Raw genomic sequence first — 13085 nt, forward strand, 5'->3', positions numbered from 1 at the left:
TAAGAAGAAGACAAAAACATAAATCGGCTATACAAAAGAAAAACAAATAAAATATGTTTTTGAAAGGACTTTAGTTACCTTTTTACAAAACCATAGAATGTCGACTTACTTGAAGTCATCATTCTCTTTACAAAGCATTAAATACCTCCTGTAACAAATCCTTGTTAATATCCTTCTCAAAGAATATCGACCTTCTTTTGGTCCTCATTCTCTCTGAAGACTTTGAAAAACACAACATAAAGAAAACACTTGACATGACTATGTACAAATAAATATCTCAAAACACTCATTGTACTTACACTCATTTAAAGTAAAGAAGTACTTATGTACCTCAAATCATTAATTAGAATAAAGACAAAACTACAACCCAACGTTCAATGTACTATTGTAAGAAATAGACTTTTTACATAAAATATGTATTACCTAAAATACTACAACGACTAGTGTACCCTCTATTTTACTTTTATGGAAAAAGGCATTCTCGAACTTCTCTAAAAGATATTTTTGAAATGACATAACATTTCACATTTCAAAAAGTTACAATTCCAAAATGTAACGACTACTTTTTAAAAGCTATATAAACACACTCAAATAAACTATTCAAACAATGGAATGGAATAGACGTGTGAGCTTACAACGAGAAAAATTCCTATTCGATATTTGAAAAAAGAGCCTTGAAAAGGAAAGAGAAAAAGAAAAGAAAGAAAAGAGAAAAAGTCAAGTCCAGCTCTTTGACAAAGAGCATCCTCTGAGTGACAAACAGAACATTCTGAGAATCCTTCATTCGTGCATTCATATCATTCTGAAGGTTCTATAGGAAGTATTGTAACTCTGTTATTCACTGTATTCCTTCTTTGTTGAAAGAAGTAGACCTCTGTGAAAGAGGGTGTTGCCCTTCTCTGTTGAGAGAAGAAGACCTCTGAGGAAGAGGGTGTTGTACTATTTATCCGGTGACTCGGATGTTATAGTGGAAAGCTCAAGTGGTTTGCTTGGGGACTGGATGTAGGTCTAGATACTGATCGAACCAGTATAAATTTTGTGTTTTATGTGTTTTGCCTTATTGCCTGATTATTTTATTTTATCGATCTTTATCGTATTTCACTATTCACCCCCTTCTAGTGGAATTTCATTTGGTATCAGAGCAGGTTTGCTGGTTTCGACGTAACAAGTCTTCCAGCACAAATGGCATCTACCTCTTATGCTCGTGATATTGAAGGTCAACACGCATCTCGTCCACCTTTCTTCAATGGCTCCAACTATGGATACTGGAAGTGCAGAATGGCTATATTTCTCAAATCCATAGATTTTGCTGTATGGAAAATTGTTGAGCATCCATACACATCTCCATCCGCAGACTATAGCTTATGGTCTGATGAAAAAAAGAAAATGACAAACCTAAATGCAAAGGCTATGAATGCCTTATATTATGCCATTGATCAGAACGAATTCAATAGAATATCTATATGTGAATCTGCATATGACATTTGGCATTCTTTGGAAGTTATTCATGAAGGAACCAACAAAGTGAAAGAAGCCAAAATTTCATCTCTTGTTAGAAAATATGAGTTGTTCAAAATGAACAAAGATGAACCCATCACAGAGATGTTTACCAAATTCACCAACATCACCAACGATCTGAAATCTCTGGGTGTAACATATTCCCAGACTGAAAAGGTGAAGAAAATCTTGAGATCTCTCACAACTGATTGGGAGAAAAAGACTACAGCTATTGAAGAAGCTGAAGATTTATCTAAGCTTACTTTGGACGACTTAATAGGCAATCTTATGGCCTATGAAGTCCACATGAAAGAAAGAAGGGAAGAAGAGCAACCAATAAAGAAAACTTTGGCTTTCCCAGCTCTATCTGAGAATGAAGACTCAGACAAAGAATCCGAAATTGCGCTACTAACCAGAAAAATTCCAGCTCTTCATGAGAAGGAACCGGCTTCCAAACAAGCACAAGGAAAGAAAAGATCCTAAGGAAGATCCCATATGCTATCAGTGTAACAAGCCAGGTCACTTGAGACGTGACTGTCCCCTTCTCAAAAGAAAGTCCAAGACTGAGGAACCTAAGAAGAGGTTCTTCAAGAAAAAGGCTCTGCATGCTCAATGGGATGATTCAGAACCATCCAGCAGTGAAGAGTCAAGTGATGATGAAGCCGAAACTACAAATATGTGCTTCATGGCAAACGAAAGTTCGGTAAGTGAAATCTCTGATTTTTCCTTTGAAGAACTTCTAGATGCTTTTCAAGAACTATTTGAAGAATCTAGAAAATTGAGTTTCAAAAATAAAGATTTAAAATCTGAAAATCTAAAGCTTTCCCAAAAGAATGAAAAGCTCAGCAGTGAAAATTCTGAGTTAAAAAAGAAAAACCTTATGCTTATGTCTGAAATTTCTTCTACTAGCTCCAAAACTAAAAATCTGCAAGTAGAAATTTTAGAGCTAAAAAGTAAAACTGAGAACCTCATGAAAACGGTTTTCAAGTTTACTAAAGGTAAAGAGAACTTGGATAAACTCTTATCCTCTCAGAAAGTCTCTTTCTACAAGAATGGTATTGGCTACTCTCATTTCAAAAAACCTTCTTGTATGAATCAAAAGACCACATTTGTGAAAAGTTCATCTGAACCAAATAAGGAGTATTATAATGCTAATCTTTTTAACTCCTCTAAGGTTGTAGACAAACCCAAATCAAAATGGATATGGGTTCCAAGGTCTAACAGAAAGGGACCCGATTGGGTACCAAAAAGAAATTTTACTTGATGATTTGCAGGCTCCAAATAAGAAGAACAGATGGATTCTAGACAGTGGATGTTCAAAACACATGACAGGACATCCAGACCTTTTTGCTGTTCTTCATCATAAAGAAGGAGGAACCGTCACCTTTGGAGATAACAACAAAGGTTTGATAATTGGCATTGGTAGTATTGGTAACATAGATAGACCTCTTATCAAAGACGTTCTCCTTGTTAAAGGCTTAAAACATAACCTACTAAGTATCAGTCAAATGTGTGACACAGGTTATAATGTTAGCTTTAATCATGATGCATGCCTCATAGCAGACACCAACGAAAACATCATCTTAAAAGGTATAAGAAAGAATAATATATATGAATTATACCTAGAAAACATCACAGAACATTGCCTCATAGCTAATAATAACACTCAACATCTATGGCACATGAGAATGGGTCATGTCAATTCTAAATACATGTCTAAACTGGCTAAAGATAAGTTAGTACGTGGGTTACCCAACATATCTTTTAAAAATGATTATTTTTGTGATGCATGTCAATTAGGAAAATTGTCAAAATCTTCTTTCAAATAAAAAAATGTCATTTCAAGTAAAAGACCTTTAGAGCTTCTCCACCTGGACCTTTTTAGTCCTTCTAGGGTAGCTAGCCTTAATCATAATAGATATGCTTTTGTCATTGTAGATGATTACTCAAGATTTACTTGGGTAATATTTTTGAAAAACAAAAGTGACACATTTTGTCAGTTTGAAATCTTATGTAAAAAATTACAAAACGAAAATCTTGTTCTATTGTTAAAATCCGTAGTGACCATGGAGGGGAATTTGAAAATGAACTCTTTATAAATTTTTGTAACTTGCATGGTATTTCTCATAACTTTGCCTTTCCTAGAGCTGCACCTCAAAATGGTGTAGTAGAAAGAAAGAATAGAACACCTCAGGAATCTGCCAGGACTATGCTCCAACACAATAATCTTGCTAAATCTTTTTGGGCAGAAGCTGTTAATACTGCATGCTACATAACAAATAGAGTTCTCATTAGACCCTTATTAAATAAAACTCCCTATGAACTATTCTATGACAGAACTCCAAGAATAGACTATTTCAAAGTCTTTGGATGTAAATGCTTTATCCTAAACACAAAAGATAGCCTGGATAAGTTTGATGCTAAATCTGTTGAAGGCATATTCTTAGGATATTCAAGTCATAGTAAAGCATACAGAGTTTTCAATAAGAGTCATAATACTATTGAAGAATCTATGCATGTTAGTTTTTGTGAATCTATTGATCAATCTGTTCATGAGCAAACTAATGATGATGATGTTGAAAGTACATATTTATTTTTAGATAACACAGCTAAGTCTAATGAAGATGATCATCAAAGAACATTTGTCGATATCAAAGATCATCCTCAAAAGCAAATTTTGGGAGAACTGACAAAGGGGGTTCAGACTAGAGCTCAGTTAGAACGAATTGCAAATATGGCATTCATTTCTCAACTTGAACCAAAGAAGATTGATGAAGCCATCATTGATGAGTTCTGGATGCTAGCCATGACTGAAGAACTGAATCAATTCCAAAGAAATGAAGTTTGGGATCTTGTACCTAGACCAAAGGATCATCCAATCATTGGGACAAGATGGATCTTCAGAAACAAGCTAGACGAAACAGGTAATGTTATAAGAAACAAGGCCAGATTAGTAGCTCAAGGATACAACCAGGAGGAAGGTATTGATTTTGATGAAACATTTGCTCCTGTTGCTAGACTTGAATCTATTAGAATGTTTCTAGCATATGCAAGCTATATGGATTTCAAATTATATCAAATGAATGTTAAAAGTGCTTTCTTAAATGGTTTTATAAATGAAGAAGTTTATGTAAAACAACCTCCAGGATTTGAAAATGAACAATACCCAGATCATGTTTTTAAACTCAAACGTGCTTTATATGGTTTAAAACAAGCACCTCGTGCTTGGTATGATAGACTTAAAACCTTTCTATTAAAAACTGGTTTTTCTGTTGGCAAAGCAGACTCTACATTATTTGTTAAAGTAGTGAATAATCATACCCTAATTGTTCAAATATATGTCGACGATATCATCTTTGGATCTTCTAACAGCACTCTTTGTGAAGAATTTTCTAAGTCCATGCAGAAAGAATTTGAAATGAGTATGATGGGAGAACTCACCTACTTTCTTGGACTGCATATTAAGCAAACCAAGGATGAAGTTTTCATCAATCAATCTAAGTATGCTCGTGAACTTCTGAAGAGGTTCAACATGAACTCAACTGCTTCAAAATCTACTCCTATGAGCACTACTACTGTTTTGAACAAAGATGAAGATGGTAAGTCTGTTGATACAAAGGTATACCGAGGTATGATAGGATCACTTCTTTATTTAACTGCTAGCCGTCCAGATATTATGTTCAGTGTTTGCTTGTGTGCTAGATTTCAGTCAAATCCAAAAGAATCACATCTTAAAGCTGTAAAAAGAATAATGAGATATTTAAAAGACACAGTTGATTTTGGATTATTCTATTCAAAATCCTCTACATTTGATCTAATCTCATACAGCGATGCTGACTTTGCTGGAAGTAAATCTGACAGAAAAAGCACAAGTGGAACATGTCATATGCTAGGGCACTCACTAGTATCATGGTTCAGTAAGAAACAAAACTGTGTATCCTTATCAACTACTGAAGCCGAATACATTGCTGCTAGCCTAGCCTGTACACAAGTTATCTGGATGAAACAAACCTTAAAAGATTTTGGTTTAAATTTTGAAAATACAACTATTTTTTGTGATAATACGAGTGCTATAAACTTATCTAAGAATCCTATTTTACACTCACGAACTAAGCACATTCAAATAAGACACCACTTCTTAAGAGAACAAGTCTTAAACAACATAATTAAACTAGAATTCATACCCACTAATCAACAGTTAGCAGACATATTCACTAAACCATTGAAACATGAAGACTTTACACGAATTAGAAGAGAACTAGGAATATGCAAACTAAGTGACTTATAAATTAATCACACTTATTATAATACTTCTTATAAGTTTTGTTAAAATCTTATTTTAAATAGCTTTTCTTCTTATCGTTTTTTGTTAGTCAAACTAGGTTTCCATATTCACGTATACGTTAAACTCTTAGAAGACACATTCTTTATGTCTTTCAACTTGTTATCTTTCAAGTACACATCCATTATGACTCCTTGTCCTATCTCCTTTCACTCATATCCATAAAAACTAATTATATTAAAAGCTATCACAACATCTCATAACTCCTTTATTATTTTTGTCCTTTTGTGAAAACTTCTCTTACGATAAATTGTTTCACCTTTCTACTTGATAACATATTAGTTTATGAGAACTCATGCTTTTCATTAGTTAAAATCGAATGATTATTTTTTTTGGTTCTTTTACCTTTTTCTAAAAGATCTAGTTGCTATGTTCTCACGTAAATTTTTTTACTATATCATTTGTTATATCATAGATTACGTATACTCTATTAATGGCTTCTCTCACTAGTCGATAAACTCACCCATAGTAAAACCCATATATATACTATATATATCAATACTATATCCTTCTCAACCTAATATAATACACTATCCTCAAACATTGATTTGATTTGTCATTCACAAGTCTCTTAACTTACTACTCACGGATTTCCTTATTTGACTAAAATCTAAAAATCACTCACTTCCAATGTCATTCAAAACCTATCAAAATTATTTTCATTTCTCTATTTAATGGATTGGTTCATCACACACCAATTCCACTCGTATCTATCTATCATCCTACAAACTATTGCCCACTTCAAACTCGCCCTTCTTAGTCCTTTTTCCTTACAAACTCTTGCAATGGCCTCTTCCTCCTCCAACAATGTGATTACTGCAGCAGATCTAAGGTATCCAGATTTGTTTCACAATTACAACTTACTCTGCTCTCGCCCCATTCATGAAGGTAAATTGGTTAACTTCGACGACTTCATGCTCTTTGACTTAGACACCTATCTCCCTGAACTCAAACCTCTACTAGGATCTTCATCCCAAGCTGCCTATTATCCCGAACTAGTTCGACTGTTTTATACCAACTTCTCTACTGATCATGAACAACCCACAATCACCAGCAAAGTCCGAGGAAAGCTGATGATTTTCGATGCTTCCGACCTAGGTAGAATTCTAAACCTACCTTCCACCGGTACCGACCTTAACACCATAGTACCAATCGAACGATCAGTACTTCGAAAAATACTTCTCTGCACCAACTGCTACCAACTTCCATGGCACATGAGGAATCTCCAACCTCATGCTCAACTACTTGCCCAGATTCTTCTCCACAACATCTATCCCAAGCTTCCCCGCCAGAGATTAGTTCCTCGAAAAATCTCTCTTCTTATCTACGCAATTTTTTCTTCTCTTCCGATAAACTGGTCATCCATTCTTTTCGACCTTTTTATTCATTATAAAAAATTCGAGCCTCTTCTTTTTGGGTGTTTCATAACTCCCATTCTCAAATACTTCAAAGTACCCCTTCACAACGAAGTCATCCTCCGTCCCTCTCAGGTCCTCGATGATACCACCTTCAATCTAAGGTCCCTGCACATGCCCGGCTCTGATGAAGCAGATCCAACATCCTCCTTCAATTACTTTTCTGCTATGATGGATATCGAGCACTCTCAGGATCGTATCCTTCGTAATCAAGCCCTTTTTGCAGCAGACTCGCAAGCGGAATCGTGCCGACCGAACACATTCACCTCCTCCACCTTCGAGATAAATTCATTTTTTTTTGTCTGTAATAACTTTTAATTACTTTTGGACTGTAATATTTGGTCTGTAATAACTCTCTTACTCTGATCCCTTCATTTTTGTCCATGACAAAGGGGGAGAAAACCTGTCTCCATTATTGGAGAAATACTCTCTTTAAACATTTTTCAATTTTTTTATCATATTATTATTTTTATGCATAATGTCTTTTTGACAGGGAGAGCATATTTTGTCATCATCAAAAAGGGGGAGAATGTTGAGAAACTCTGTTTTGATGTCACATAATATGATACACTGTCGTATTTGATTTTATATGATATGATAATGTCCTCTTGAAAAATGTTATATTATGACTGAATATGTTTTGCTATAAATCTAACGAGTATTTGATGCAAGGATATCTCACCCAATAAGGATGGAGACTTCCTGTTCAAGTACAACTATGGTGCAATCATACTCCTTGAAGAAAAAGCTTGATGAGCCATGCATTCCTAAAGTTCAAATGAAGAGATCGGCTACCTCAAGATGAAGACTTTTTTTCTTCTTTAGAGTCATATGTAACAGAACCTTCAGGAACATGCATATTGCATATTACATATTACATACTCATTCATAAACACTATATCATAAAAGTATACGATAGTTTCAAAAAGCTCCTTTTTGAAAACCAATAATTGTACCTTCTTACAACCTTTTATGAAAAAGATATTTTGTCATGTAATAATTGTACCTTACACTATATACAAGACAACATGAAAAAGAAATGTAGGAAAAAGACAAAAACATAAATCGGCTACACAAAAGAAAAACAAATATAATATGCTTTTGAAAAGACTCTAGTTACCTTCTTTAAAGAAATGTTTCTAATATAAGAAGAAGACAAAAACATAAATCGGCTATACAAAAGAAAAACAAATAAAATATGTTTTTGAAAGGACTTTAGTTACCTTTTTACAAAACCATAGAATGTCGACTTACTTGAAGTCATCATTCTCTTTACAAAGCATTAAATACCTCCTGTAACAAATCCTTGTTAATATCCTTCTCAAAGAATATCGACCTTCTTTTGGTCCTCATTCTCTCTGAAGACTTTGAAAAACACAACATAAAGAAAACACTTGACATGACTATGTACAAATAAATATCTCAAAACACTCATTGTACTTACACTCATTTAAAGTAAAGAAGTACTTATGTACCTCAAATCATTAATTAGAATAAAGACAAAACTACAACCCAACGTTCAATGTACTATTGTAAGAAATAGACTTTTTACATAAAATATGTATTACCTAAAATACTACAACGACTAGTGTACCCTCTATTTTACTTTTATGGAAAAAGGCATTCTCGAACTTCTCTAAAAGATATTTTTGAAATGATATAACATTTCACATTTCAAAAAGTTACAATTCCAAAATGTAACGACTACTTTTTAAAAGCTATATAAACACACTCAAATAAACTATTCAAACAATGGAATGAAATAGACGTGTGAGCTTACAACGAGAAAAATTCCTATTCGATATTTGAAAAGAGAGCCTTGAAAAGGAAAGAGAAAAAGAAAAGAAAGAAAAGAAAGAAAAGAAAGAAAAGAGAAAAAGTCAAGTCCAGCTCTTTGACAAAGAGCATCCTCTGAGTGACAAACAGAACATTCTGAGAATCCTTCATTCGTGCATTCATATCATTCTGAAGGTTCTATAGGAAGTATTGTAACTCTGTTATTCACTGTATTCCTTCTTTGTTGAAAGAAGTAGACCTCTGTGAAAGAGGGTGTTGCCCTTCTCTGTTGAGAGAAGAAGACCTCTGTGAAAGAGGGTGTTGTCCTTCTCTGTTGAGAGAAGAAGACCTCTGTGGAAGAGGGTGTGCCCCTTCTCTGTTGAGAGAAGAAGACCTCTGAGGAAGAGGGTGTTGTACTATTTATCCGGTGACTCGGATGTTATAGTGGAAAGCTCAAGTGGTTTGCTTGGGGACTGGATACTGACCGAACCAATATAAATTCTGTGTTTTATGTGTTGTGCCTTATTGCCTGATTATTTTATTTTATCGATCTTTATCGTATTTCACTATTCACCCCCCCTCTAGTGGAATTTCAATGGAGTGGTTCCATCCAGGTGGCCTAAGAGTCCTTGGCTCCTTATAAAAGGGATAATTTGTCTCTTCCAGATCAAGAAGTTTGAGGTGTTTAGCTTTTCGGAAACAAGCTGATTGAGAAAATTTGAAGAAATGCTCGATTGAGAGGAATGTGAATCCATGAAGAGAAAGGAGGGAGAAGAAAATTAACAATAACAATCACGAAGTGAAATACTCAATTTGTTGCCGAGAAGGGTACTGGTCACCCCTTCCTTTTTTTTTGCTGCTCAACTGTCACTTTTCAAGAGATTGGCGATCTGAGTCTGTCAGATCCAGAAAAATTTTCTTTTCTCCTTTTATAAGGCTTATGTTTGAAGCAATAAAAAAATTGAACAAATAGCAGATAAAGCACAGGTAAAATAACATGAACTGTCAACTGTTTTCTGAATACCAAATAAGACAGCAAGAATAGAAATACAAAATGGAGATAGAGACGCTGGTTAGGAATGAATTGATACTTCAATCAAAGAAAAGGAACACGCAGAAGGGAAAATGCCTCACTGCAAAGATGCAATCAGATCTGGGTATATCAGACGAAGAAGGAGGAGGACAGAATATTGAAGAATATTTGAGCCAGAAAATCGGGGAGAGAAACGATCCTTTTGGATGTTTCAAAGTTTCACGTTACCGTGATGGAATTAGGGATTTCACGTGAAACATGAATCCACAGAGAGGAGATAAAGGAGAGAAACACGATGATGAAATTAGGGATTTCACGTGAAACGTGAATCCACAGAGAGGAGATACATGAGAGAAACACGATGATGAAATTAGGGATTTCACGTGAAACGTGAATCCACAGAGAGGAGAAAAGCACGAGAGAGATAAAAACCTCAGACCTCTAGTTCTGGTGGAACCCTTCTTTGAAGCCCCTTCGATCCTGGATCTCGGCTTTGATACCACGTAAGTTCGAGAGAAACCTGTGAAATGAGAAAAGAGAAGAAGGAAATAGAAGAACAAAGGGTGCGGCTGTCACGATTTCAATGTTATGAAATCGTGACCTAAACATTGTATTAATAAGTGTAAATGAACAGAGGGTCCAGGTCTGGTGTAATGTCCAGACCCGAAAGACCCAAAAGAAATAAAACATACAATGGACCATACTTAAGACTCGGGTCCTAATATTCAGACTGTATACACAATGGACCCGGGTCTTAATATCCAAAATACACTTTTTCAACAATATGACATTTAGGTTATGAATAGCATGACGAAATGGGAATATGTTTTACACTCTTTGTCGGTTCTGCAGAATTGCTTATTCATGTGCATGCTGTTGGAAACAATTTATTCTATCTATGTTTATCATTATTTATTGGGTTGCTTATAGCTTACCGTTGCCTTGTAACCGTAACCTTGATCTTCTGAAAATGGAAAGCTTATCAGTTTTATTTTCTGAAAGTTTTGGTCCTTGGAGATCCGATTCTCTACCTAGGGTTTGGGACATCATTGTCTAACTTAATTTTATTTTGGTGCACTTTCTGGAAATCTGAGATTTGTGTGGCTACTCAGAGGACGTTAAGGTGGGGAAATAAGGTCAGTCAATGAGTTTAGACTTTAGACCTGTTTCGACCCATCCAAATTGTTTCCCCCAAATGGTGGACCCGTATTTCGCATTGATGAAGAGTTTTCAAGTGATATAGGGCTGGTGTCTGACCTGTGTGAGGTTCAACTCGTGAGTAGAGGTTTGTGTTGCAGGTTTGATCCCTTTATTCTCTCTAGAAGGTACATTTAGGGAATAGGGGATTGTTAGAGATTATTTGTTTTATTTTCCTGTTGCAATAACATGGTGGTCTTTATCTTTTGTGTTATCAATACGATGATGATTTATATTCTTATGCGAGTCCCATGAAAAAAAAACAGTATATTGGTTGAGAAGCATTTCACATTTTGTGTTTTAACTGAGTTTATTTGGTCATCTTTCTTATTTCATATGGAAGCTGCACGAAATCTAATGGTATAGTTGTATGACTGGTAGGGATCTGAGTCCTCACGCAGTGGTACTTTGAAGTTCAAAAAATTTTCTATTTTAATATTTGGGTTTATTACATGGTATAAGTAGTCCCATGCTTCCCGCTTCCTAAAATTTTGAAAGTGCCTCGCTTCCCGCTCTTGCTTCCCGTATCGCTTCCTCGACTGGTAACTCTGGTTTTACACCAGCTCAATCAGCTAAAATTATTTCCAACTGTGGTCAGGTAGATATTCTTAGTCTATTGTACATTTACTATTCAAATACTGCAGTACGTTTTCATCTTTTAATGTTTCTTTGGTAGACGAACTACGTTTAATCTTTTAGGATTCATATTTGGATAATATACCTTAATGGCTATGTATTGTGTGTTTTAGAGGGTCATTCTGTTGTATTGATCGACAGTTTGTTGCAGCGTGCAACTTCTTTCTTGATTTTCTGTCTATGGTTAAGACTATTCCACCCAGAGTCATGTTGGAGAATTGGTAGCCCACATTGGTTCATGGTGGATTGGCCCAAGTTGGTGTGGGCTTACTAGCTTGGATGATTCATGAATAAGTTCTCACTTTGTGCATGTCATCCATTTGCAGGGTCCATGCTCATCTTCTGTATTACTGAATGCTATCAGTATGTCTGTTCAGACACTGTAACCTGAGAATTATTGAAAAGACAAGGATCTTTTTTTGCAGGGAACGGGAAACCTTCTAGAGCTTTTGGAGAAGATGAACCTCAAAGTAGCAGAAGAATACCAAAATTTTGGAGATTTTGCTTCTGGATTAAGAGTGTTTGTTGAGCAACTAAAGACAAAAAATGGCAATTTCGACGAGTATGTTCAGCAGATAGATTCAATAGAGCAACAAGTAACTGAATTTGAAGCTGTGATCTCAATGCTTGATAACTATGTCCGTTTGCTGGAAACGAAGGTGCGACCTGCATACCAGGATTTACTTCCTAAACCAATGAATTAGATTATTGAAACTAGACAGTTATCTGGTCCCAGACAGCCCATTTTGATGATGTTTGATGCTCAGTGTGCCATTCATGCATGTAAATTTAAGGCATGGCGAGAGAGAGAGACAAGCGAATATGAAAAGCAAAAAACATTGCATTCAGACCAGATCGAAGCTGTAAGTTTCTTCCCACTTCGTGCTAAATGAATCAAAGAAACTAACCAAATGGGGAGTTTCTTTCATTATTGAGTGATATTTTTTGAATATCTCATCATTTGTTAGAAAAAATCTTGTCTTTTCCTGCAACATCTCTCTCTCTCTCTCTCTCTCTCCATTGTGCACTACCACACTGGTAAATGCATCAACTGCTTTTGTTATTAACGTCTAGTCTTAGAAAAGCAGAGGGGCCCCATCCACCTGAGTAGTTGGGTCTATAAAAGGCATTAAAGCTGAAGTGCGTCGAGAGTTCAGTTCCCGAACCTTGCTCTAAGATTGAAGCAGAA

General features: G+C 35.4%; 1 protein-coding gene across 1 annotated transcript in view; it reads left to right on the forward strand.

The window, feature by feature from the left end:
* The window catches only part of LOC149812949 (biogenesis of lysosome-related organelles complex 1 subunit 2-like), a 36096-nt gene extending 23347 nt beyond the window's left edge, over positions 1-12749 (forward strand). The window contains exon 2 of the mRNA XM_089991591.1: positions 12322-12749. Within this exon, the coding sequence (XP_089847717.1) occupies positions 12322-12600 (279 nt within the window). The 3' untranslated portion in view covers positions 12601-12749. The remainder of the gene's footprint in view (positions 1-12321) is intronic.
* Positions 12750-13085: the final 336 nt, after the last annotated feature.

This window comes from Nuphar pumila, chromosome 16 (assembly GCF_984573655.1).
Source record: "Nuphar pumila chromosome 16, dmNupPumi1.hap1.1, whole genome shotgun sequence".
NCBI lineage: Eukaryota > Viridiplantae > Streptophyta > Magnoliopsida > Nymphaeales > Nymphaeaceae > Nuphar > Nuphar pumila.